This window comes from Phaethon lepturus, unplaced genomic scaffold, assembly GCF_000687285.1.
Source record: "Phaethon lepturus isolate BGI_N335 unplaced genomic scaffold, ASM68728v1 scaffold20818, whole genome shotgun sequence".
Classification (NCBI taxonomy): domain Eukaryota; kingdom Metazoa; phylum Chordata; class Aves; order Phaethontiformes; family Phaethontidae; genus Phaethon; species Phaethon lepturus.
In genome coordinates this window covers 1-25815 of record NW_010557305.1, presented here as the reverse complement: position 1 = coordinate 25815, position 25815 = coordinate 1, and the positions used below count along the sequence as shown (strand labels likewise).

Here is a 25815-nt window from a genome sequence, read left to right as displayed (position 1 = left end):
GTCCCCACGGGCAGGGACGTGCTCCCCTGCCTGGCCTGCCCCGAGTTCCTTTGGTGGTGGAATCTCAATGCCCCAGATCCAGGCTGCATCTCCTCTCCTGCCTTCCTACTTTCACGCTGCTGGCCCTTGCTGCCCAGGGAAACTCTTGGTGATGGTTTGACAAGTCTTGACGCTCTCTTCTTGGGACGTATGTCTCCAGAAAACTAATTTGTCTTCAGTCAGCACTTTTTAGTCACAATATCTGATGTTTACAGAATATTACATTTATTGAAAACAAGAGCCTCGCACTGGTCTAGGGACGCATTGATAAGGTTATTATTTGGGGCAAGGTGGACATTACAGAGCCTCCAGAGCTTACAGATAGACATAATATGCAGAGAGAAGGCTTGTCAAATGGAGAGAGTTTGCCGGAGAAGAGATGTCACAGGCAGGCATGCTGCTTGTATCACACTGAGCAACAGGTGCAGGTAAGCATGGCAAGCTATTGCCTGGAGTGCAGGGCAAGGTAGAAGCAGGATTGGGAATGTGTGGCATCATACCATGCTGCCTTTGGTGGCCTCTCTCGAACCAAGCACTAACTGAGCTGACATTAACTTATTTTCCCTTTTCCAGGAATGAACACAACATCATCTTCAGCTACAAGTCCAGCAAGTAAGTAGAAAGCAGCAGTTAGCACAAATCTGCAAATTTGTACTGCTGTAGAAATATGGTACAGTTGCCAGTTAATACTTAGTTATATGGTGCTGACAGCTGGAAGCCCTGCAACAAATTCCTTAGCAGCATGCTCTGATATCTATTCAGGTATGTATAGTGTGACAATTAATTTGTGAGCCTTCGTTTTATTAGTGTGTCCTCAGTAAAGGACTGTACCATGACACTGTATTATAATAAGACATGTACAGTACATATACCAGTACAGTATTAAAGATGCACATGCTGTTGTAGTCTGCCTTTTTCTAACTTAGTCACTGATTTTGGCATCCCTCGATATGCTTTTTTTTTTATTTGGTTTTAGTTGTATTAAGTAGAGTTAGATTGTGAATGCTTAGTGTGACAGATAATGAATTTCAGCCTTACTCTGTGTCATCACTGTGATATCCTGCTGGACTGTCTAGGGAAAACAGTTACTATACAGACATTAAGCAAGCAAGACATAGCCATGTGCTCTTTAATTGCATCTATACTCTATAAAACATATCTGGTAGTTTCCTTTAGTAGAAGTATATATGTAGTATTTAATATATGAACTACTTTATATATGAACTGGCTATTGCAATTTCATAGAAATCCTGATGTCAATATCTTTCATCTTTGTAGCAGGGGACGTGTGCAACCCCTACCCTTGTGGAACAAATTTGGCTAAATGTGTTGCTTTAAATACCACTTACACCTGCCTGTGCCAGTATGGATTCTACCATAGGAACAAGGATTGTCACAGAGGTGAGTTGCAAAAGGGCAACCTATATTTTTAGTTACTTCACAGGTGAATTTTTCTTCCCATATCCCTTGTTCTCATGTTATAACTGAAAACATTACCAGTCTGGGAAAGTGACTGCTGAATAATGCCTTGCTTTGCAGACAGCCACTGCTACAATGACCTAGATTGTTATCTCACAAAACAGTAACAGCCAAAGAGGTTAATGTGCTAGGAAAAGAAGGTGAGTTCTCTGTCAGGGGTGCTGGAGATTAAAATGAGTGAAAAGCAGAAAAAAATGCCAGTGTAAACCTGATGTCAGTATTAACAGCTAGGATTTAAAAAGGCCCAAGCCTATGGAGACCTCTGAACCACCGGCTTGATTTTCCCTATTGCTAAACCCTCATTACAGTCCTGTTGAAGTGCATCTCTGAGATGCTGCTAATGGCCAAGTGTGTGAGCAAATGGGGCTTCATTTAAGTGCCAGCAGGCAAGGTTCTCAGATTTATTTGTGAGCCTAAAGAAGCAAGTAGATCCTGAATCACTTTCTCAGATAAGGTGAACCACGTTAGCTGCTTGGTGGCTGCGACTGCAAATTTGAAGTCCTTAATATAGGTACTTTCTCACTAAGTGCTGTAACACCTCAGATGGTGTCTTTTGTTAGCTTCAGGCCATGCTTACAGTTTAATGTTATTCGGTTTCATAGTCTGGCCAGTTTGGTTGAGCCCAGGACCCTGCCTTCTTCCCAGGTAACCAGAGTATATCCCCCATTGTGGCTGAATTTATTGAGCGACCGTTTGTCCCCTACCAATTCCTGCAGTACACAAAAAATTGCACCGATTGATTGATTTCTGCATTTATTTCCCCATCTCTGAAGGCTGGAGAACTCTAAGGGGAAACCTGACTTACTTGAATACTTTCTAATTAATTAATATTCTCTGTTCTCATTCCAGCGAAAATATTCCCAGGGGTCATTACACTGAAAGAATTTTACAGTAGTAGTGTTCAAATTGTAAATTCTGTGCAGTATGAAGAGGTTTTCCGAAATACAACGGAGTTTGTGAGTGATGACTTTTTAAACCTTTTCTGTATATTTAATGCTTTCCTGAATGTCATGGAGGCAGAGGGGATACACGCTGCCTTTAATGTGGAGCCTGGGATAGTTTCACTTAAGAAATCTACTTCCTTCAAAGAATGTTTCACACTATTTTAGACCTATTCATAAAAGAGTTGAATTTTGCCCTCAAATGAGTACATGCATGGCTCTTGCTGAAGTGAAGGGATGTACCTGAAATAAGTAATGTCTGCATTTTTAGTGCCACTTCTATTCTGGGAAGTTCTCACATAAATTGCTCTGTATCTTTCACCATTCCCTGTCCAGAAACCATGGGGCTGAGCGAAGTTTTCCAATCCATTTAATTTTTGATCTCCACTGTTTGCTGAGAGCTCAGCAATACTCAGTGGTATGAGTAAAAATGAACAATTTTTTTTTTAAGAAAGCTATCGTTTCCACACAGCACAAACTTTTCAGAATGACTGTCCAGCAGTGTCTAAATACCTAAATAACAAGCCTCTTGCATAAGCATACCAGTATTAGTATTTTAATGCTATTAGTGAAATGGATATTGCACATTTTGAGCATTCTATGATTATAGATAAAATCTTGTAATGGATTTCCTGGAGAAATAAGATGAACAGTTTAATTTGTACTGCCATGTTGACACAAGTGGATTTGCTTACATTGCTTTCTACAAGTAAGGAAGAAGAGGTATGCAACTCTACCAGACAGCTGATAAAAAAATATTCACCAAATATTAATAAGAATTCATCAAAAATGGTTATAAAATTCTTCATGTTATTATATTGCTTCCTATGAATATTTTATCAGAAAGTAACCAAAAAATTGTCCCTCCATAATATTAAAAAATATTTTCCTCCTTTTTTTGTCCAACATTTTTTCATTACATAGTTGCAGAAGTGCATGATATGCAGCACTAGAATAGATATGTAGTAGTATACAAAAGTGAAAATAGCATAGAAAATAATTTTAATTTTATTACAAAGAAGGATAGTTTATCTTTCATTTCAGTTGATTTAGACATCTTATCCTTTTCTCACAGTGCCTCCTGCTTGTGTGGCAGTTGGAGACAGCTGCCTCCCTCAGTTGTTCCCTGCTTCACACATGATAAGGGAGAGCAGTTACTTTTCTACTGACCACATACAACCCCCAGTGCTTTCATCAGTGCTGTGCTTCTCCCCACAAGATCAACACCTGACAATCCCACTTCACTGCATCTTAGGGACATATGCCATCTGTAAAGATGCCTACTTCTCCCTCTTCCCTCTACTTGTACGTAGGTTGGTACCTCAGGGACTCCCTTTTAAGCAATGAGTCTGCAAGGGAGTATCTGTAGCTCTCCAGCCAGTCAGCCCTGACACATTGCCTGACATTCATTCAACTTGTGTCTCTCCATCCTTCCACTGCTTTCCTATGTTCCCCGTTTTACAGCACCACTCCACTGCTTCTCTTCTGCAATACCTTGCATCGTGGGTGTGACTGATCAGCTTGCTTTATTTGTGCCTGTAGTATCATGTTCTGGATTAAAACTTTACAGCTGAAGCCTCAATGCTCCCTATGATTTTGATCTATGTTTCTGCTCACCTTTAACTCCAATTCATTTATCTTTTACAGTTTGGGGATGCCTTCATCAATTTAACAAGCTATAGACAGACTGTCATTGTGCAAATTCAGTAAGTTTACCATTTTTTTTTTTTTGCATAGTGTGTGCTTCCCACACAACTCACTTTAATCTATTTTCCATGGAGTACTCAGTTCAAGAAAGGATATGGGATGAGTTCAGCTCAGTACACCTCCTGTTAAGTAAGGGCATTCTTTTTGGACTTTTAAAGTTTCTGGGATGCTGGCCCCATTTTTACCCCATGGATTTCCAACAGGTCTGTGAAGTGGGCTGGCTGAGACAGCTCCACAGTGGATCTCCCACTTTTAGCACCATGTAGGATATAGCACTGTGCTATAACTAGCAGTCCCTGTGATAGCTGACGTGTCTTTGAAATTACAACAGTTAACTCTGAAGTTCCTATGAACAGGTTCAACTTGGATTCCTAGTATAATTTAAGAAAGACCCTCATTACAGAAGCTCACTGCATCGCATTGTGCATTGGCTGGTCTCTCTTGATGGCAGTCTGAGTAAAGTTGTTATTGAACGAGCTCTGGTGACTGTAGCTGTGGGCATAGGTCCTTTGTGGATCTAGGTGGACACTGTAAGATATCCCTCTCTGCCCATTCTCATCTGTTCCAGGTTACTGCCCCCAGAGCTCTGCCAGCTTCTCTGTGAGTACCCCCTAACCCACATCAAGCAAAACATGGCATGCTAGCACACACAGCAGTGTAAACCCCTGCAGTGAACCCCATGGATTAAGCAGTTAAGCAGACTGTTGTTCTAGCAGAGTTGTGAGAGCAGTAACTTCTGGAAGAGTGGGTGTGACAAACACATGGGGCACAGTCACAACTTAAGGCACTACAGCAATCTACCACTTTAAGGTATTCGTGTGCATATCTCAGCAGCACAAACTTCAGCTGAAGAACAGCGTGGTCACTGCTGTTCTCCACCCCAGGGAGATTGCTGTCCAGCTGAACCCAACTCAGCTAGCATGTAGTTAGCATAGATACCTCTACATTGCAAACAGACCCTTCTGAATTCATTGCTGTCATACCCTGAATTATCCTTACCATGCTTCAGGATGGGTTATGTCATATTTGGATGACACCACAGGCTGATGAGAGCATGGAAAAGTTAGGGTGTAACAGATGAGGTCCTCCACATTACAGCCAGCTTGAAGTTAGCCCAGTAAAAAAATACCAGTTGCATGCCAACAGCACACAAAACAGTGACGATGTTAGCATTAAATCCAACAGTCTTTGCTTACCAGCTACCTATTTACATCTGGATCTCCTGGAAAGATGGCTGTTAATGTATTCCTAAGCAAGACTTGAACTCATTTTCAGGTGTCTTAGCAACTACCTATATTGTGGGATGAAAGAAGCTAGGGGAGAGAGAGAGGTTTGGCAGAAATCTTCTCATCTTTGCATCTAGCTTGCTATCCGTATAGATTATATAAGACTTTAAAATGATACTATCTGTGCTTTTCAGACCTTTAAATGAAGGCAGAGCTTCTTTTTGGACGAGTGTTACAGTGATGAACCTGTTTACGGAGAACTCAGATGTAGACAATATGACAGTTAGTTCCGCAATAAACAAAGCAGTGGGAACTTCGCCCTATGTCGCTAACTACAGTGGTATGTAATTCCTTACTGTAGAAATAAATAATCAGTAGAAAGAGATGTTCCTATCTTCAAAGCAGGTTAGAACATTTCTGTGTGCAGCAAAGCCCATGAGAGTATAGGCCCTGTTGTTTTTAAGGAGCTGAATGTTCAATCTTAGGTAATTTTGAAGACTCAATCATTCAGTGTTGGGCTTTTTTGTCTCATTAAGACTTTCTACTTCCTGTGTAAAAAAGAGAAGGAAAATACTTATTCACAAGTAAGCAGTGGCATCTTGATTTTAACTTGTTGGGTGTTAAGTGGCTGGAAAAATCGGGGCACAATATATATAGACATATACTCTGCTTCTGAGAATAAACCAGTATTTTAGTGGCAAAATAGGATGAAACTCTCTTTAGACTTCCATAATTAACCACAGTAATTGAAATGAGGCCTCATTGATTAGCTACTGAACTGAGTGATTCATTGGTCTAAACAATAAAGCCTTGCATTACTAAAAGTGTAATACTTGGAGAATGATTTTGTAAATAAAATATGGATTTTTTTTCTCCTTTTTTTTTTTAAAGTATGCTCCTATTTTAAAACCAGCTTTCACAAAAGGCATAGCTTTTAGTTAAAGGAGTCCATTTCATGGCTCATAGCCTGAGTTTGGTCTCTGAAGGTGACCATATCCACCTCAACCATGACATTTCCTGTGTGCTAGTCCTAAATGTGAGGGCAAAACAGAAAAAAACTTGAGAGCTTAGAAAGCACCAGCACAATCATATCCCTCCACTGCATGCCATCCACTGAAGGTTGTAAACTATTGCCACCACTGGAACGTAGATCTAAAGAACAACATGCTGGGCAGAGAGCATGCTAATATTGCTCATGAAATGAGCTGCATGCTCATAATCATTTATATCTATGTAGAACTGTATGGGATCTGGGCCGCACAGCAGTTTTAGCAAAAAATAAGGGAATAGTGCTGGGAGTTTTCTATAGTTTTTTTTAAGGTGAGTCAGAAAGTCAGTGTTCAGAATATGAAAGTACGGGTAGAATTTCCCTCTTCATGGACTGGGGGGCAGGAAGGTTTGGAGGCAGCTGTAGGAGGCCGACAAACAGAAGGTCAGAAGATGGGATGGAAACAGGACCTTAACTGGTAAAGAGCAAGGGAAGGGAAAGGGCTGGTCCAAATACCTGCAGTATTGATGTCCTAAAAAAAGGACTTACCACTTCTTTGTGGTAAATAATTGCTTTATGATTTACTGAGCAAGAGCACTGCTTTCTATGAAATGATATTATTAGTGCCCAGTTTGCTTCCTGACTATTTCTCTTTTAAAGCTACAACCTATTGTGCTGCTTTTAATTGTGATGCCAAAACCACATACTGTGAAGAAGATATGTTTCCAAAATGCACATGCAAAACTAATTTCTCAAAGACAGAATGGGATGAACGTTCTTGTTCAGGTAAGAACCTTGCTATTTTATTTATCCCTGGAAGGCTGACCTGGTTATTCCCTGTCTCAGTCCCCTTTTGAAAAGGGTGCTCTGCAAATGGGCCGACCTCTAAAAATCAGAGAGTGTGTGCCTCATTAAGAAAGTCATAGAAACACATTCTCACGTTTCACTTTAAACACATCTCTAATTCTATTCTGGTAGAATGAACTACTAAAGCCTGAGAAGATTATCACTGAAACCAGTGAGTGACCAACTCTTTAAATGTGTCATTAAACTCTTCGTAAGAATTGAAACCTAAATAGGTAAAGGATGGAACAAACTGAATCCTATATTCACAACCTTTTCTGCTAGGACATATTTTGGGACTAAATTCTACATGTTACCCAGAGGCAGCTATGGAGACGCTGACAGAACTGGAAGTCTCATGATGCATTACCATGACCTGTTAAAGCTTTGTCCCTTGTTGGTAGTTCTAGGATTGCATTATGTGTGTTTAGACAGGTTTTTGTGGGAAGAATGATTTATGTGATTTTTAGGAACTGTTAGTTGTTGGGGTTTTATTTGCTTGTTGGTTTTGAACTTTTTAATGAGTGCTCTGTTTATATTTTGAGCTATCCTCCACAGCCCTGAGATGTACCTTGTTTTCTTCTTATGAAAACTAAAATTTTCACGCTACAGAAAAAAAGTCTAAGATACAAGATTTTAAGAAAAACAACAAATATTGAAAACATTCATGATGAAACCATGAAAGCTGGCTACAATAAAGGCAATGATATGTGATCCAGTGTAGGCTTTTGTGGCCCCTAACCTGTCTAAATCTGATTCAGTTTTAGATCAGTTGCAATACAAAACATCTGCTGTGAGATCAAACTGCAGGTGTATGTAAGATGCAGCCTAGCCAGATTTCCATTCTGATGAAGCTGGATGGTTTAAACGAAGACCATTTAATTTTGTGCTTTTGTATTTCAGTTTCTGTTGTACATAGGTATAGCCCTAAAAAAGCTGTTCTGGTGCTTTGAAGCACCATAAATTTGTGTGTGTTTACAATGCAACTAAAAAAATAAAAGAGGGTGGAATTTTCTCCAATGACAATTTTTTGGGGGCTATCTTCAATTCACTCTGTATTTTTTTCCCTCTGAAAATACAGATTGCAGTAAAGACTGTTCTGCAGAAGAAAACAAGTACTGTGCAAAAGAAAAAGGGGTTCCAATATGCAAATGCATGCCTAACTTTGAAAAGAAGGATGAACAATGTGTATTGTGAGTACTCAGCTTTTTCTTGTGTTCCTGTGTTCTAGGCAAAGATAGGGGAGAAGAACATCTACCACAGGGTCACCTTTGATCTAGAAGAACAGCCTGCAGCTATGTGAATCAGAGAGGTACCTAAGGTGGTTAGCAGGTGGCCAATTTCCCATGGTGTTCCAAGTTATGGTATTTTAACTACTTGGCATTAGTTGTTGGTGTGCACTTATAATACCTCAGAGGAAAGTCAAAGAGATCCAAGATCATCTGTGAGTCAGTGAAGAGGATAAACTACTTCAAGCTTATTTTGTGGGTTGCCCACGTAACCATAAACTATTGCCTCTGAGTAATTGAGCTATGGGAACTGTTATGCCAAAGCATTTAGTAAGTAGCAGGCATTAGATCAAGACTTGCCTCAAATCCCTGGAAAGTTTCCACTGATATCAGTGGAGACTCTGTTTCCTGATAACTTTCAGACCTATGTTACGTTCAATATTAACTTATCATTAAAGAGGAAAACTGTAATGAACACACCTTGCAGAGAAATTGCTGATAAAAGGTGGAAATATACTATTGTTTTGTGCTCATCTGCTTAATGACATCATTCTTTTCCTTCTTTCCCCTTTTTTCTCTCATGTAGTTGTCCAGTGGGCTACTCTGGAGAAAACTGCAAGAACAGTAAGTACAAGAATTTCTGATTTTTAATTACAGCATGGAAAAATACCCAGTAATGTTTAATCTGGCTGAGATAACAGAAATAACAAGTACTAGCCTTTAGGAGTGCCACCATCCTGTATCGACAGCAGTAAAATGTTAGGAAAAAAATGAGAGAAATGCCACTGTGGCCTGGAAGGGAAAATCCTTCTTGAAACTGATATTCAGACAGACAGTAGCATTTCCTCTAATGGCCTCTGCATTAAGTCCAGTAGTCGTTAGTCACATAACACAGGTTATTTGATAGAAAACATTTAGTACTCATCTAAAGACATGCAATGCTGAACTCAGCACCACTAATGAATTATTTTCTCCTGTAATTAATCACTTCCTCTATTAAAACATCAGTGGATTACACTCATTTGAAATGTTTCTGCTTGAATATCCAACCACTAGTTCTTGTTTGCGCTTTACCTTGCAAGCAAGCACTGCACAGTATCTAGTATTCTATACTGGTGAAGACATGATGGCCCCAACTGTGTTAAACCATAGCTGTAATCATCTGGTCAAGCTAACCAGACTGTCCTTCCAATGCTTTCTCGCTTTTCTGAGTCAGTTTTGCAGCTTTCCGCTGCACCTTCTCCAGTTTCCACCATTGTATAGATTAGGAGAGGACATTCTTCATGCCTTCTAGTGTTTGCATGTGCCTGAGCTCAGAACATCTAATACAGTCAAAGGCAGGTTGAAAAATGAACAGTTATGGTTCTTCACTTCTCAGAACTCCTTTGGCTTTATTTGAGCAAAAGGTATATATATCCTCATGTGGCCCTTTGAGTCTCACACTGCTGCATTCTTAAACTTATACATGTTTAACATACCTGTGTCTGCAGCTATGAGATCTTCAAGGGTTTTCTTCTGGTTTTGCCTAGAAGTTTTTGAGATTGCCTAATAGTAGTTGTAAGTGCAGCACAAAGAATCTTGCCAGCTGTTAATGTTTGGCAGAAAGCACATTTTTCATCACACGGAACATATTTTTCTGGAGAAAGTTTTGGGAATTTTAAGGCCTTTTTCGTAAAGCAAATGAAAATGCTAAGTCAGCACAAAATCCACACATTGTGAATTTAAACATGAATTTGAGTCCTGCTAATAATAAACACCATCGATAGCCTCATCTTCTCCATACGGCACTTGGTGGGTACTGATGTAAAAAATTTGCGGAGCAATAAACAAGGATACTTTACCCATGTGTTTGGCATAACGTTCTTTTGAGAAATTGTATTCCCTGTTGTCTTGCTGTATGCTCCTATGATTACATGTGCTGGATTGTTCTGGTGGTAATGGCACAGTTGGTGGTTTTATGTTGTGTATCTCCAGCATAGGCATTCAGTATACTAAATGGCAGAGTCATAAATCCAGGCTGGGATCTTGAAGTAGGTAACACCAGTAAGGTTGGGTGGCTCAAGAGACTGTCTTACTCTTCACACCCTTATCTTGAAATTATGCCCTGCAGGACACAATTCTCCTTTTTTTTTCCACTTACCGTGGCTATGCAGAGCTAAGACTGGGTTTTAGTAGCAATTCCATTCACAGTTGAAGGAAGATACAGAGAATGCAGGTCTTCCTCCCTTAGTCACGCTGGTTATGCAGCAAGATGAGTGAAAATGAATTTTCCTTGCCAAACATTTATTCACATATGGGATATTTCTGCAGTGTTCATAGTGCCACATAACAGACATCTCAAATCAGTGTGCCTGAAGTGCCTAGAGCATGGGAAGAGCCTATTTGACACCTAAGTATGTATTTTAGCAGCCATACTAGTTTAAGCAACCCCTATGCTCTCCCAGGACAGTTGTTCCTGTCCCTCAGCTATACTGGAACAGCGATGTGTGAAGCTGTTCAGTTGCATGGGATTAGGAACCTGAGCTGGGATCAAGATAGCCATCCAGAAGAGGTGGTCTTTAATGTAGATCAGTTCCTTCATTTACATCTTTCTGTGTCCACAGACAGTTGTACTGAGACAGCACCTGGAGCCTGGGAATGAATAACATTTTCTTTCCTTCTTTCCTTCTTTCCTTCTTTCCTTCTTTCCTTCTTTCCTTCTTTCTTTCTTTCCTTCTTTCCTTCTTTCTCTCTTTCTCTCTTTCTTTCTCTCCTTCTATCCTTCTCTACCTCTCCCTCTCTCTCTTTCTCTTTCTCTTTGTCTCTATCTCTCCCCTTCCTTCCTTCTTTCTTTCTTTCCTTCTTTCTTTCCTTCTTACTTTCCTTCTTTCTTTCCTTCTTACTTTCCTTCTTTCTTTCCTTCCTTTCTTTCTTTCTTCCTTTCCTTCCTTCCTTCCTTCCTTCCTTCCTTCCTTCCTTCCTTCCTTCCTTCCTTCCTTCCTTCCTTCCTTCCTTCCTTCCTTATAAGAAACAGGACTTGGTTTGCAGTATTTACCATGAGTTTTCAATTGATGTTTTCTGTTTGTTTTTTTTTTCCAGATAGTGAACTCATCCTTATAATAGTGGGTACAGTGTTTGGAGCAATTATCCTGAGTTTAGTGATAGCAGTCTCTATTATTTCAGTAAGGTAAGATTATTTCTGACAATTTAATAGAAGCTGCATTGCTGCATGTTCCTAGAGAACTAAGAAATTTAGAGAGGGGTAGGGCTGTGAATGTGGTTGTGTGCCTAGTTGGGCAGACAAGTTCATTTAAGTCATATAGCCATTACAATTTGGTTTTGCCTGTGTGCCCTCTCCAGAAGTATTTATTCTCTTGCTATGAATCTACCATGAAAGCCTCAGCCAAGACTTTCAAAATACACACCTGAGCCATTAACCCTAGTGCTGCCCTAGCCAGTACTGGTATGGCATCTGGATGAGACTGAAGAAGGATGCTGATATCAGAAGACTGTGTGGCCCAAATTCAGACCCTCTGCAGGTTTCCTTGCTAGCACTTCAGGTCAAGGCCTGGCATGCCCCTTTCAGCTCAATACAGGTGGCATTTCCAGCCAAGCATCTCTGTAAAGCTTGCTATTCCTGGTTTACTGGAAAATTCCCAATTGCAGTAGCACCTCCTCACTTCTCTCCACACAATAACTATAGAAACGCTTAAGCAGCCTCTGCCTTTGCTCTTGGCAGTGCCCAGGTAAAAATGCCTATAAGACCACCCATAGCAGGCACGGCTCACCAGCAGGTGCACAAGCTGGTGCCGAGTGTGTGTGCAATGTATGGACTTCTCATCACAGGCAATTCAAATGCATTGAGTGTTCAACTTTGGCTGCAGGCAAGAAGGCAACTTTTCTGAACTGGTCCTAATGAATGCCTCATTTCTTCCTCTGAACCATGGTGGTCAAGGAAATTTCTTCACTCTAGGAACTAGTTGAAAGAGGCCAAAGTCCCCCTCTGTCTCTCCTAGCACCTTAGCCCCATCTATGATAAGAGATTCCAAACTTTGCACTCTGTCATTGATAACAAGGGTTTTGCAATAGGTATGCTAGAAAAATCTGTTGTGTGTTTCAGAACAGGACTGAGCATTCAAAATAAGATGGAAGTGGATAACTCAGTAAGTTGGACTTACTCAATAACTGAGGCACACTAAAAGGTCTTTTCAAACCTCCTTTGTTCTTTCTTTTCCCCTGAAGAGCCAAACACAAACAAGATCCAGAGAAGAAGAGCCTGATAAAGTCAGGATATTCCAACTCAAATACCTTTGATGATAGACAGACCATGATGTTCCCCAGAGTCCAGACCACTTCTGGCCATGCAAACCCAGGATATCAGCCAAACAACCCATATGAGATGCATTTCCCAAATAGAGGTCGTTTTCCACAGAGGGATTATGATGATTTGGTAAGTGTTTCACGTGTCTCCCTATGGGAATTCTATTCCTGAACTGTAGACTTGTGGGCTACAGATATTGTTGGAACCTAAACTCCACTCTGTCCATCCTCCCTTGATCTAGAAGGTCAAAGTGATTATAAAGGCAACGAAACAACTGTAGCTGCAGCTGAAAAAATTTCCCTAATACAGAGATCAGCACTCATTAAGACCTTTCTAAAAGCCCCAGTAGTCATCCCTGAGTCACCAGAGGGATATGTGAAAAGCAAGGGTCAAAGCAACAGTTTGGTTGCCCAGTGGTCTGCTGGGTCGTAGGACATTCGTCTGCATTGACTGAACACATCCTTCAGCACCGACGCGCATGCAAGCATCACAGGCTGTTGCAACCTGTGCTTCTTTTAAGTCAGTTGTAGTGTCAATAGGTGCTGCAGTGGCAGTTCCCAGCTGCAGCCTCATGCAAGATTCACAGTCAGCTTAAGCTGGCACAGCTGCCCAGAGTGTCGGTGTCCTCCCACCTGCGCTGCCACTGCCTAGTTCACAGCAAGAGCTTCTGCAGTTGCTGCACCATTGCAAAGGGGTAAAGTGTAAAGTGCCATGAAGAAGCTAGCACAGCTTTTGCATTGATATAGTCCAGAGGAGCCTGTTCAGCAGAAGTGTGTCACTAGCTGGAAGGTGATGTTTTGAAAAAACTGCCTGTTTTATCCTTGAACTCTGCAGGGTTGCTGCGGAGGGAGCCAGGGCTTGAGAAGTACTGTGCTGTGATATGATTGATTTGCTGGGTTCTGCATGCATGCAGTAAATGTAAAGCACATTGTCCATTCAAAACTCATTTAAATGACATTTTAGCTCCACCTCTGCGGTGCAAGAAACTACCCCTGTTTAGTGAAGAAAACCTGTGTAATTGTAATACACGTATGTGTTTTGCAGAATTGAGGCCTAAACCATGACAGAAGCAACACAGAAACCTGATGTTTAAAAAACAAAAAACAAAAAACCTCTTTTGAAAAGCTGCCAATTAAGAGAAGCAAAACATCTATTTAGTTAGTTGATTGATCAGATTCACATGGATTTTGTCATTTCTCACTTTCCGAAGACATCAACTTTTCACTGATTAGAATTTGCCTATAGAATGCATTTGGTTTTCCTTGAGGGCTAGTGTGTTCACTTACAGAGAGGGCTACCATGTGCTCAACTATTCTGAAAAAGGAGCTTTCTGACCTAGAGCTACTCTTTATTTCTCTTCTTGTCCAAATTCTGTGTAGTATGAAATATCACAGGAGCCTGAGGGCTTCAGGATGAGGAGCAGATACTAAGTGACCAGAGCAGTAGAAGGATGGACGACCACCATGACAATGGGTCAGACCAAAGAGTTTCACAGCCTCTCACCAATGCAGTTACTTCAGCAGAAAAGACAACAAAGTCCATAACCCCAGATTATCTGAAGATTTTCTAAAGGAAGACCCCTGCTTGAAAGAGATCTTCGACAACTCTCTGAAATAAGGGGAAAATGAAGCAAAGGGTATGGAGAAGAAGAGGACTTCTAAAAGAACTAATGAACTCCAATAAACATCAGACTTCTTTCAGGAGGCCAGTATGTTGTCAAGGGAGTGAGTGTAGACAAGATACCCTGCTGTTTTTCAGTTCTTCTGGAAGATGGAAGATGGCAATGTGTGTGATGCTGAAAAATGTCAGCGTGTGTGATGCTGAAAAATGTCAGCACACAGAGATTTGCCTGTATTTGGGCTCTCTCCATTTCAGCAGAAGGCAGCCTGCATGGCTTTAGGCACATCAAAACTGTTCTTCATGAGAACATAACCTTTTTCTCTTTACTATATCAGATACAGTCTTTTTCCCCTCCTCAACCCTCCCCATTTCCTATCTGAAAGCATTCAGTTCAGATCTCTGCTGCCATGCCTTGTGTGAGACAAAGGTACTTGTCTGACCTTTTATGCAGCCTTCCTTCCCAATACAATGACAAGAGACAGTATCTTCAGACAAACACTATTGTTCTCCATCTTGCACAACTGCATTGATTTTACATTCTCAGCTCCTGTGGAAAGTGTTAGCATTTTTTTTCTCTTGCACTCTTTATGTTTTGATTGAATTATTTTAAGGTTTTTTGTTAGTGGTTTTTTTTTTTAATTTCTTACATACACTCAATGAATCTGTCTGTAAAAGAATCCACATTTTACCATACTTTACTGAGTATGCATTATCTATTGACTAGCATTAACATTTCCTTATATATATTTTATATATATATGCACAAATATGTACATATATTTATAGACTAAGTTCATTTAAAGCATCATTTAATTCCATGTTATATTTTGTGTTTTGGTTTGTATATATGCAGATTAATTTTTCCTATTAAATTTTATTGTTTCTCAGGACCAAGGCTTTCTTGTGTTGCTGCCCAGTGGTGTAAATGTTTTTTTTTTTTTTACAACTTCAGAGACTATTTTATGTTAAAACTTGTGCAGAGTTTAGACATAGTGGTTGCACCAGCACCCACCTTTCATTCAGAGGTTCCGATCAGAAATATTAAATCTTAATGAAGCTAAAAAGTTTATTGTTGTAAGTCTGGCACCAATTTTCTGTGATCATTTTCGGTGGGAACTGGGTAGTTAGTGCAGCTGAGTCTCCTTTGAAAATGCTGGGCAAGGCGCTCTCTGTGATGGCAGCTTTGTGCATACGGGTCTGTTAATGTCACGCAGCTAAGAAAAGAAGTGTCTTTCAGCTTAAATTACAAGTTTGGAGCCAGTGGTAGAGAACACTGTATGTGGCTGTAGAGTTTACCAGGATGTGTATGCAGATGGGTTGTTCCAGTGCTCCCAGTGATCAAAACCAGCTCCCATTTGCCAGTTATGTGGTTGAAAACTGGGAACTAAGCACTCCTGCTCTTTCTCATGTGGTTTCTCTAGCAAAAGAAGAGAGATGCTGCTTTCTCTGAACTGCCTGCGATGAGCAGTAGCTCAGAAGTAGCCGGGTGAGAAAAGGTACAATTTTCTCTCTGTTGTTTTCTTGGGATTTCACTGTTTCTTTTGTCCAGTTGACCCTGTCCCCTTTGCTGCTGTCACCTGGCTGCGCAGCGCCTGTAGGAGGCCAGGTTCTGGTGGCTTTAGCCACTCTCCACTGGCTCAACATGCACAAGGCGACCTTCACTCCCTGTGAGTAGGGCTGGCTGGATTTAGCTATTCATGATACCTTGTTCAAAGGATGGTAGAGATTTGGTCTTATTTTCTTGACTTTTCTTCTGAGAGTACTCACCTGTGAGGAGCAAAGCAAGGCTGCCCTTAACACAAGAGGCAGACAGGCCCCGTCCTTCCTCCAGCTAGAAAAGCCCTACAAGGAGGACCAGCTCACTTCCCCAACAGTTTCATTAATGTATGGCCACCCATGCCTGCTGCCCCCTTCTTTTTCTTTGAGCCTTGTGTGTCCCTACCATTCTCTCAGTGAAGGAGATGCTCCCTGCTTCTAATCCCTCTGCTAAGTCCTTTTCTTTTCCCCCTTTTCCTGATTTTTCAGCAGCAGGAAAAGGTTCTGCTGCCAGCAGAACACTCTGGGGAGTTTGCACACAGTGAGGCACTGAAAAACAAGTGGGATACAGGCAGAACAAATAGCAAAAAGTTGAGAAGCTCAGTGTAGACTTCTACTTTGTTCAGCCAGAGACTTTTGCTTGGATCCCCCCTCCTCCCCTTCTTTGTATGACAGACTGAAACTCAGGGTTAGCTGGAGTCTAATAAAAAGATTTCTATATATTAAGAGTAATAGCCCACACATCATGGTCTTTCATTGGTAAATAGTCTGGTTCCATCAGCTTACTGCAGTGTCCTTAAAATACATGTAACAGAACCTGCTACGGAGGCACATGAAGAGACTTTTAAATGTTCTATCTTACTCTTTCTCAAAGTAATAGGGGTTGGAAATACAGCTGAAATCTCAACGATAAACAAAACTTTAATGCAGTAAAGCTTTATTGAGGGTATGATATCTAGACCTTTGCCGTCATTGATAATAAAAGCAGCAAATATGGTCAGGTGTTGGCGTCATTTAGCTGCAGAGGAATTTTCATTGCTCTAGTTCAAAGCTAATTTCTGCAACTGCAACCAGTTCTCATTTAGCCTGTGCTGGGGAGGGGCTACTGTAAGCCTGCTACTCTTGAGCATTTCAAAGACTGCTACAAACAGCTATTTTATCTGGACTGGAATTCTGTACCAAAAGGGCAAACTCTCAGATATTTCAGTTCTCTTTGGCTATTAGCAATGTGTGATTCTGTTGCGAAATGTGATCATGGAAAATAGTTCTTTGTGGTGTTTTATGACCGCTGTTGCTTGGCTCGTGCGTTGTTTCAGCTTCCCATCCTTCAAAATCCAGCTGGGCATGGGAAAGGGAGCTAAGTGCGACCCTCAGCCGTTGGTGTGAGAGAGGACATGCCTGCAGACAGGGTGAGAGGCTTCAGGGAAGTGCCACAACTCATTTCCCGTCCTGGGATCTCCCATCCATCTGCTCCCCCGAGGTACAAGGTGTCCTGCTGGCACATAACCCACAGAAGATGTGGAAAGATGGTGCCACTCAAGTCTGCCACCTACTTTTGAGCAAAAATTACACCGCAGAGATTGCTTGGCGCATCTACCCAGGGTGTACTAAAAAGTGCTAAATGAGTTGAGGACAGGGGTTTCCATGGTTATAACACATACTTGTATGGGGGTGTTGGGTTATAACCCCATATCGCAAGCAAGGCAAGCTTAGCACTGCCTCACTCATCTGCCGCTCCTGGGAGAGGAGTACTGTTGTTTGTCAAGTCTGGCAGCTGCCAAGTCATCAATTGCTATTTTTTCCCAGTTTCCCACTTTCCCCCTTATTTTTAGCCCAGTAATGTTCCTGTTTCAAAGCCTTGTGCCCGGTGTTTGCCAATGGAGCAGTTTTGCTTATTAAGGCTTCCCAGGAGGATTAAATTGACTTGTCCCAGGTTTTGGGGGTTTGAGCTGAAGATACTGATTTTTGCAGAAACTAGTAAAAAAAATCCCCAAAGCCAACCCTAAAAGCCCAAAGAACAGGGTAGCCCATACAACATGTCAGGTCACAATTAAACAGGAAATAAATGGGGCTAAAAATAAGAATCCATAAATTGCCTTGCAAAGAATACTCTAACTGTTGATAAAAGGCTCTTTAAATATATCAAAGCCACAAAGGCAGCTAGGAAATCAGTGGGAACGCTGATGACAAGGGTATGAAAGGGGCAGATGGGGATGATGAAGATGTAGCAGAGGAGCTCAGTGGTTTCTTTGCGGCTGTTTTTACTGCTGAAGCTATTGCGGAGCTTTCCACATCTGCCACACTCTGCAGTGGATCAGCCAGAGGAGCCAGAGCAATTAGAAATAAAAAGGTAACATGGAGTAAAGAGGTAACAGGAGTAAAGGAAAGTAAGGGAAGTGACTAGGTAACAGGAGGTACAAGGTCAAGTGGATGAAGTGGTTGTTAGTAAGTGACCAGGACCAGGCGACGCTGATCTGGGGGACCCAAAAGAGCGACTCAGCCCAGCGGTTCGGGGGGCTGTGGTACCCAGTTGTGTTCCCAGGCACAGCCAGCCCATCACACCCCATAGACTCACTGGGACGCCGTGAGCCATCTTGGTGAGTCTCCGAAGCCATTGACTCCGGGTGGCAGCCAAAGACCCACCAGAATTTGGGGGTATGCAAACTAGAGGAGGTCAACATAAAGCAGACAGAAAAAAAAAGTACTTTACAGGCTTAGGTGGTGAACTTGTTGCCACAGGGGGTTGTAGATGCTGGAGCAGAGCCTGGGGCTGGATGGCTCGCCTGGGGCTGCATGGCTCACCTGGGCCAGAGGACATTTCTCACCTTCTGAACTCATTGACCTGCTTTATTCAACAGCAGCAGGGGCTGAAAGCTGATGCCTGGGGTGCACGTACGTAGTGTGTCTTGTATGCCCTGATTGTGGCCATGCTGTTCACAAACGGTGGAAAGGCAGGGTAAGGTGCTGTTCATCAGGCTCTTTAGTGTTTATGTAAAAGCAGCCTCATAAAAGAAACAAGGGGAAATTTTTGCAAGCAGACAACTCAAAAAATGCAAAATGCTTCCTGCTTTCGAGCCCAAAAGGTGCTGCCTTTCACGTGCAAGCTCCAAACAGCAACCTCTGGAGAGCAAGTTTATGCCTCTGCTCTCTGCAAAAAGCAAACCAAGACCGCCAGCTCCAGCCCTCCCTCTCCTGGTGGAAGCAAAACAGCGTGTGAAGGAGCTGTGCCTTACCTGCTTCTCTCTGTCCCCAAACCCCGGGCAGTGTCCCCAAACCCCAGCACCCACCAAGGTGGGCGATATCAAAGGGAGCAGAGAGAAAATATCTGTCCAGTTGCTGGTCCAAACACAGCAAAGAGAGCTGGGAGACTTGCAGGGACAAATAAGGTAGAAAAGGGAAAATAGGGCACTGAGAGGAGTAAGAAATTTTGCCCATGATGCCAGAGGGCTGTGGAGGGACCAACATTGCTTTTGGTGGGCATCTATGGCAACCTATCATTTTCTTCCTTTTTTTTTGTCTGTTCTGAAACACTGATACCTCTGGTAGCACCTTGAGGGACATTTGTCCCAGCTGTTTTCCCAGTTTAGTCATTGCTTTGGCAGTGAGTTTCCTAAAGTGACATTAACAGCTTCCCAGAGTAACGTCCATCACATCTCGGTGGGGTGGGAAGGGCAAGGAAAGCTCTCAGCCCTCCTGAGGTGGCTCCTCTAGACCCTCGCCAGTGTCATTGCTGCCTGCCCGTGCCTGCTGACATGAGCCAGGATCAACATTAGGGAATCTTTGCCCCTCCTTTAGTCATGGATAGCTGGGTGTAGCTGGGGAAAGAAAGTCTGCTGCGTAAATGAGACTTTGGAAAAGAGGCTTTCTCTGATGTCCATTATATATAGAGATCCTTTTAAGGGGTAAATCAGCCAAAAATTTTAAAAAATGTTTCATATCTGGAACAGTCAACGAATTCGAGAGGTTATTATAGTGCGAAGGTACTTAATTCCCTCTCAAGCAGGGGAATGTTTAAATTGGTGGGAATCAGGGGTCAAATCCAGGCAGGTATTTCAGTGCCTAACTTGTACCACCTTTAATGGGAATAAGGGTCCCCAGGGAGGAATTGTGGACCTGGGTCTATAGATCATGCCTATAAATGAAACAGGACTTGTGTTGCACATGTGTAACTGTACATTATTCTTTTCAAAGCAAGGTAGACTTCGTCATTTCTCAACTCTTCTGTCCTTCTAAAGATGGTTGGAACAGAGTCTGCAGCAAAGCTCATGCTGGGCAGAAACTGTTTGCCTGAAAAATAAGCAAAAACTCAAGAGTCCAGTGACTTATTTCAGATAGTGATTAAATAGCCAAGCGTCAACTGAGCTTTGAAAAAGCTACATGGGGCAGTGGGAGGCCCGAACTGCACAGATCCAGGGTGAATTTCTTGGAAAGCCGTTTGTACCTCCGGTGAGCTCTGCTCGCCCGAGTGCTTGGGACCTGGGCTTTTCCTCCCCTCAGTGGGAATTTTGCCAGAGATTTCAGTGGAGCTGAACCTATATGGCTCTACCTGCTGGCGTATTAAATCATATTTAATGATGCTTCCCCCACATGCATGCATATGAAGGGAATCTTTTTGGGCTTTCCATTCCACTTGGATTTTATGAGAAACCCTCTGCTAGAGGCGTGCGGTAAATGCTCCTGGCTTTTGTGGCTCTCCCGTAGTCCTAATCAGAATGGTTCCAGTTTATTTGGGGCAAGATGTGCAGGAAGAGAAAATATTTCTTAGTACATCGTGCAAGGCGGTAGGGATGGACCCTTCAGGCTATCAAACCCTCTGCCGCTCCCTCCTCTCCGCGACTTGGCAGAGTCCCTGGCCACAAGATGGAGCTGGCTCTTTGCAGTTGCAGGGCAAGCCACACAAAGGCAAAACCTTTCCATGAGCACATTTTAATTGGGGCTAACCATTAACCGAGAATACAGGCAGGTTTCCAGTGAGCTGCTAATTTTTAACCCTCTCCTGTGTCACAGCCTTGTGCATCCGCATGCATCCCTTTGATGGCACGCTCCTTAACTCTGGGGATTGGGGCATATTTTTCGGGGTAGCCTGTGGCTGGAGACATCCGTTACCCATTTCAGTTCAGCACATCAGTGAGACCCTCATGAAAATAGCCTCTTAGGCAGCCAAGAGCCCCCCAGCCTGCTCCAGGAGCCATATGAACACCAAAACTTGCCAGGTTTGGTCTGGCTCCATCGCAACTATTTGAAGGACGCATGCTTGCGCACCTTAGGGGCACGAGGAAAATCTCCGCTGTGTACCTGTCTTGCTTTGCAGCCCAGCAGCTCCAGGCATGGGCTTGCACAGAGATTTATTCTGAACCCTGCCTTTTTTCATGCAGGAGAGAGACAAAACTTGGCAAGAAGACCTTAAGTGCCGTTCTCTGCTTCCCAGCGTTATTGCAAAGCTTCCCCTCAGCAGGTTGGGAGTGGTAGCATTGCTCTTGAGTAGCTGAGAACAGAGGTTGATCCTCAGATGGTAAAAATAGATATTTTTCTATCTATTTTTATAGCAGGCAGCAGCAACATGAGCTGCATCTTTAGCCAGAGGAGAGCACATGCTCTTTAAGGAAGGATGAAATTCATGATTGTAATTTTTTGGCATGTGATTGCAGCCTACTACTGACATGGGTTTTGTGTGAATTGGAATTTGTTTTTAGCTTCCATGGAAAAAGCAGGAGACAAACTTTTTGCAGAGTTGTGAAAACCCCAGCAGCCAGGCCTGTGGGCTGGCTTGTGGGGGGAAAGGCAGCGTGGGGACAGCAAAGCCGCCCTGAGCCCACGGCGTGTGCCTCTGCGCTCCCACTTCCCACTGTGGCACAGCCAGGAGGACCCAGCAAACTGCACAGTGAGGAAATGGAAAAGAAGAGAAAGTGTTTTCCTAATACAAGAACTGTTCATAACACAGTGGAGATCCCCAAGGTCCGAATGAGTTTGCGTTTTATTTCACAGCCCTGATCTGACCCCCCAGCTTGACCCCAGCTCCCTCCAAAACTCCCTTGTATTAAAACCATAAGTCAGCCCAGCTTGGTTATCATCTGGTTCCTGTTTTGCCCATCTTTTGTTGTAAGAAGAGCTGTTTGGACCAAAGGACGGAGGGACATTCAGGACCTGCTGCACGCCGGCGGTGCCCAAGGCCAGGCTGCATCTGGATTCCCCTTCCAGCCACCACCAGCTTCATTGGGACTCCTGGAAATGGGTAATCTCAGCTTGTCTTTCTGGCACATGAGAAAGCTGCACTTGAGATCCTATGGCTTCTGAACTGACTGCAGATACGGTTGTTGAATGAGCTATGTCCAATAGTGAGGTTATCATGAGTTATATCCAGTCAGAGGATGTCTCTTCCAGCTGGAACCGCTAGTGAGTAGCAAACCTAAACTTAGGCCATGGAGTCTAGAAATCGGGGAAAGTTGGAGATGTCCCAGGATTTTACTGCAGGATCAAGGCAACAGTTTGTGAAACATTAAGGCTGAGGTGGAGTGTCAGTACCCTGAAACAGGCTGTGACCATGGGCCAGGGCTCTGGGACTGGCGTTTTGCTCAGACTGGTGCAGAAAGAGGGGTCATTGTTGAAAATCTAGAACCTTGTCAACGCCATGGCAGACATCTAGATGTGACTCTCATGTTTTTATCCACCCTTCCTGCCACGAGGAAGATATGACAATGAAAACCTATCTTTAAAACACCCAAAGTATCTCTGATAAAGCAATTTATTTGTTTTGACTGATAATAAAACAGACAAAGAACTGACGCACAATTGCATTGCTTGCAAATGCATGCCTAGGTCAGATACACTGGGTTTATGTCTCGCTTCGACTATTGCTTTAAAATGCAAGTGATAAGCAAGCAGGCACAAAGATCAGGCCTTTCCAGTCCCGGGGGTTTTCCTCTCTGTGTTCCAGCAGGACTGTGCAATGATAGCCCAAAACCCAAGATCAATGTCAAAAGACATGGACAGCGGTGATGGCTGTTCCTGGAGATCAAGAGTGACTTTGTGGCAGGTCATCCTTTTACAGTCCCCAAGAGATAGAGCCCTTCTTTGGGTTCCCATCACCAAATTGTGGTGCTGCATCAAACTCATCTTTCACTGGCTTATATGATCCCTTTGTTCTTAATAATCTTGTTAACACACGGGCACTGAAAGGTTTTTTCTCAGTCCCTTATTCAGCACAAGGGAAGCCCAGGAGGAAGATGAAAGGCTTATCTGGTTTTGTACGTGGAGGCAATCTTTTTTTTGGGCGTCTGCTGTCACCCCATTGCTGAATCCGGAAAAGCAGCCAGCACACATTGGTCCAGCACCCTCATCACAGGTAAGCAGGAAAGATTAATACAAACACCCTCTCTGGGGACCTCATTTCAGGCCACACATTGCTTCTGCTGGTGCTTCGTTTCTTGATCTGCAGCCGACCTCAGGGACGCAAAGCTGCTTGCTCACTCCGGAGCTCAGCAGCTCACCCTGTGGTGGGTGCATTTCCCACGTTCAACCATATTCAACCACCACAAAGTCCCCCTTTTGAGGTTACAGCCGCTTGCTTGGTCATTAGTGCAATTGCATCCCCTTTTTAGCTGCGTCGGGGGGCAAGAGCGCAGCACTGGGTTTGGAGAAGGGTGTTAACGTTGTTCTCGTCGGGGAAGCCGTGGCACTTCCTCCCCTGTAGCTCTGCGGGGTCTTTCCCTGTAGAGCACTGGGCCCACACCGTGGTCTGTGGATCAGCAGTGCTCTACTGGGATGAGATACACAGCCTGTGAATCTGCAGAGCCTTCACAGGGGTTTGGGTTGAAAAATACGATCATAAAGGTACATGACTGATGGCAGATGTTGAGTACCGACAACAGCCCACGGCTCAAAAAATGTGTAGTAGCAGCTCCTGGCCTTCCCCCTTCTCTCAGGGGTTTCTCGTGGGGGCTGTGTGGCAAGGTGAGGTTGGGCACGGCGGGCACCGGGTGCTCGTGGCGATGCCGCAGGCGTCCGCAGAAAGTGAGGGCAGGCGCTCGACCTCGCCTGAGCCCGGCTAAATATAACCGGTGGCTAATGAGGTCCTACGCCTCGCCTGGCTCCAGTCCCACGGCAATACCTTCCTTCTGAAAGTCGTCCCCCTCTTCCTCAAATCCTCTGCTCTGTCGGGTCTCACAAGGTGGTTTTCATGCCTCTGAGTAGTTTCCTCCCCTGTGACCCTGATTTTCCTTTCTCCCTCTTGCTCATTCACCACTTGCCTCTCTGCATCTGGTCCTTCCCGCAGCGCTCCCCGGGCAGCACCGCAGGACACAGGGACAAGGGATGAAGGATGAGAGATGAGGGACAAGGGATGAGGGTCTCCCTTTTCCTATGACCAAGGTGATTAACGCTCTCACACACAAGCCTATCTATGTATGTTTGTACATGTGGTTGTGTCTCAGGGTACTTGGGCGCGGCCAGAAGATCTGAGAAGGTACTTCTATGTCTACATGAGGCTTCTCTGGGTGCTAAGGCATTTTATCTCATGCAAATGTAGGATCTGCATTTCATTTTTTTTCTCTTCACAGAGAAAATTTTCACCAAAAATACGCCGCAGAGGAACAACCCGCTCTGAAGTCCCCGCACACCATGTCTTGCATTTCCAGATCAGTCACAACGTGGCCAGTATTACTTTTATTATTAATAAAGGGTGACGGGCTCCACCTTATCGGGCTCTTGGGAGCAGCCTGTAGGTCACAGCCTGGCCCATGCATCATGTTCCTACCACAGCAGATGTCTTGGTGAGGCATTCAGCGATGTGTTTGCACCGGTTACAGGCAATACCCTTGTGATGCTCCCACAGCCACACCACGAGTTACTCTGGTTTAGCGGCACCAGGACAGTTAAAACATTTCAACTTCTGTAGGTGGGTGTTTGCTAAGACAACAAATAGTCACTTTGAACCCAAACCTGGTGTCTCCCAGGGGTACGGAGAGGCTGAAGAAATCAGTGAAGTTTGTGAAAGCAGCGCTGGAAATCAGTGCAAATGAGAGGAAATATCGGCATTACAGTGAGTCGCTTCTTTCTGAGAACCGTGATGCAACGTGTTGCATCGAGGGCATGTGTTTCAAGCATAATCTAATGGTCAGATTTAGTAGACATTACAAGCAGCATGAAGGTCTGCAGGCCATGGGTGGTTAACTGTTACTATAAATTGCCTTCAAAATCAGTGATCAGCTCTACGGTTGATTTATGATTTCTTTTAAAAACAGAAAAGAGAGAACAGAAAGCTCCCCAGCAACCCAAACACAATCATAAACCTGCTGTTTCCTTTAGATCTGAAGCGTTGCTGCCCCATCGCGATAGGGACAGGCGGTGGGTGTGTGGACAGTGCCAAAAAGCCAGCAGACAGGGCAGCGCTGCCCACATGCCCTTGCCCAGGGAGCCCTTTAGCAGATGGACGCAGTTTGTTTGCACAGAGAAAATCCCTGAAGCGGGAAAATGCCACGTACGAGCGGCCACTGACCCGTGGGGAAACGAGGGCAAGCCCTGCTGTGAGCCTGGAGGAGGGCACGCGTTGTTTGTGTGCCTGTTGGGTACATACGCATGTGTGTTGGTGCGTGTGTCTGTGTGCGCTGTGCACGTCGGCGCGCAGGTATGTGTCCGCGTGTGCCCCCGTATGTGCCTCTCTGTGAGTGTGTCTGGGAAGGTATGTACACATGCGTGCGCACGCGCATGCACCTGTGTGTGGGTGTCCGTGTGCAGGTGTGCATATGCGGGTGGGTGTATGCGTGCGCGTGTATGAGATGTGCATGCGTGTGCATACGTAATGCGGGCATGCACACACGCGCGTGTGTCCACAAATGTGGGCGTGTGTGCAGATGCAGTGTGTGTGTGTGTGTCCACGCACAGGCATCCACACGCGTGCGTGGGCCAGGCC

The 25815-nt window shown here is 43.7% G+C and overlaps 1 protein-coding gene across 1 annotated transcript; it reads left to right on the top strand.

Moving 5' to 3' along the window:
• Positions 1-612: 612 nt before the first annotated feature.
• Positions 613-14182, top strand: MUC13 (mucin 13, cell surface associated; the record flags this gene model as incomplete). The annotated part of the gene is made up of 11 exons (XM_010292741.1): positions 613-651; positions 1318-1440; positions 2368-2474; positions 4107-4165; positions 5587-5732; positions 7041-7166; positions 8305-8416; positions 9039-9076; positions 11531-11618; positions 12674-12881; positions 14132-14182. Coding segments are annotated over 11 exons (1097 nt in total), but the record flags the coding sequence as incomplete, so codon positions are not given.
• Between the last annotated feature and the right edge of the window lie 11633 nt (positions 14183-25815).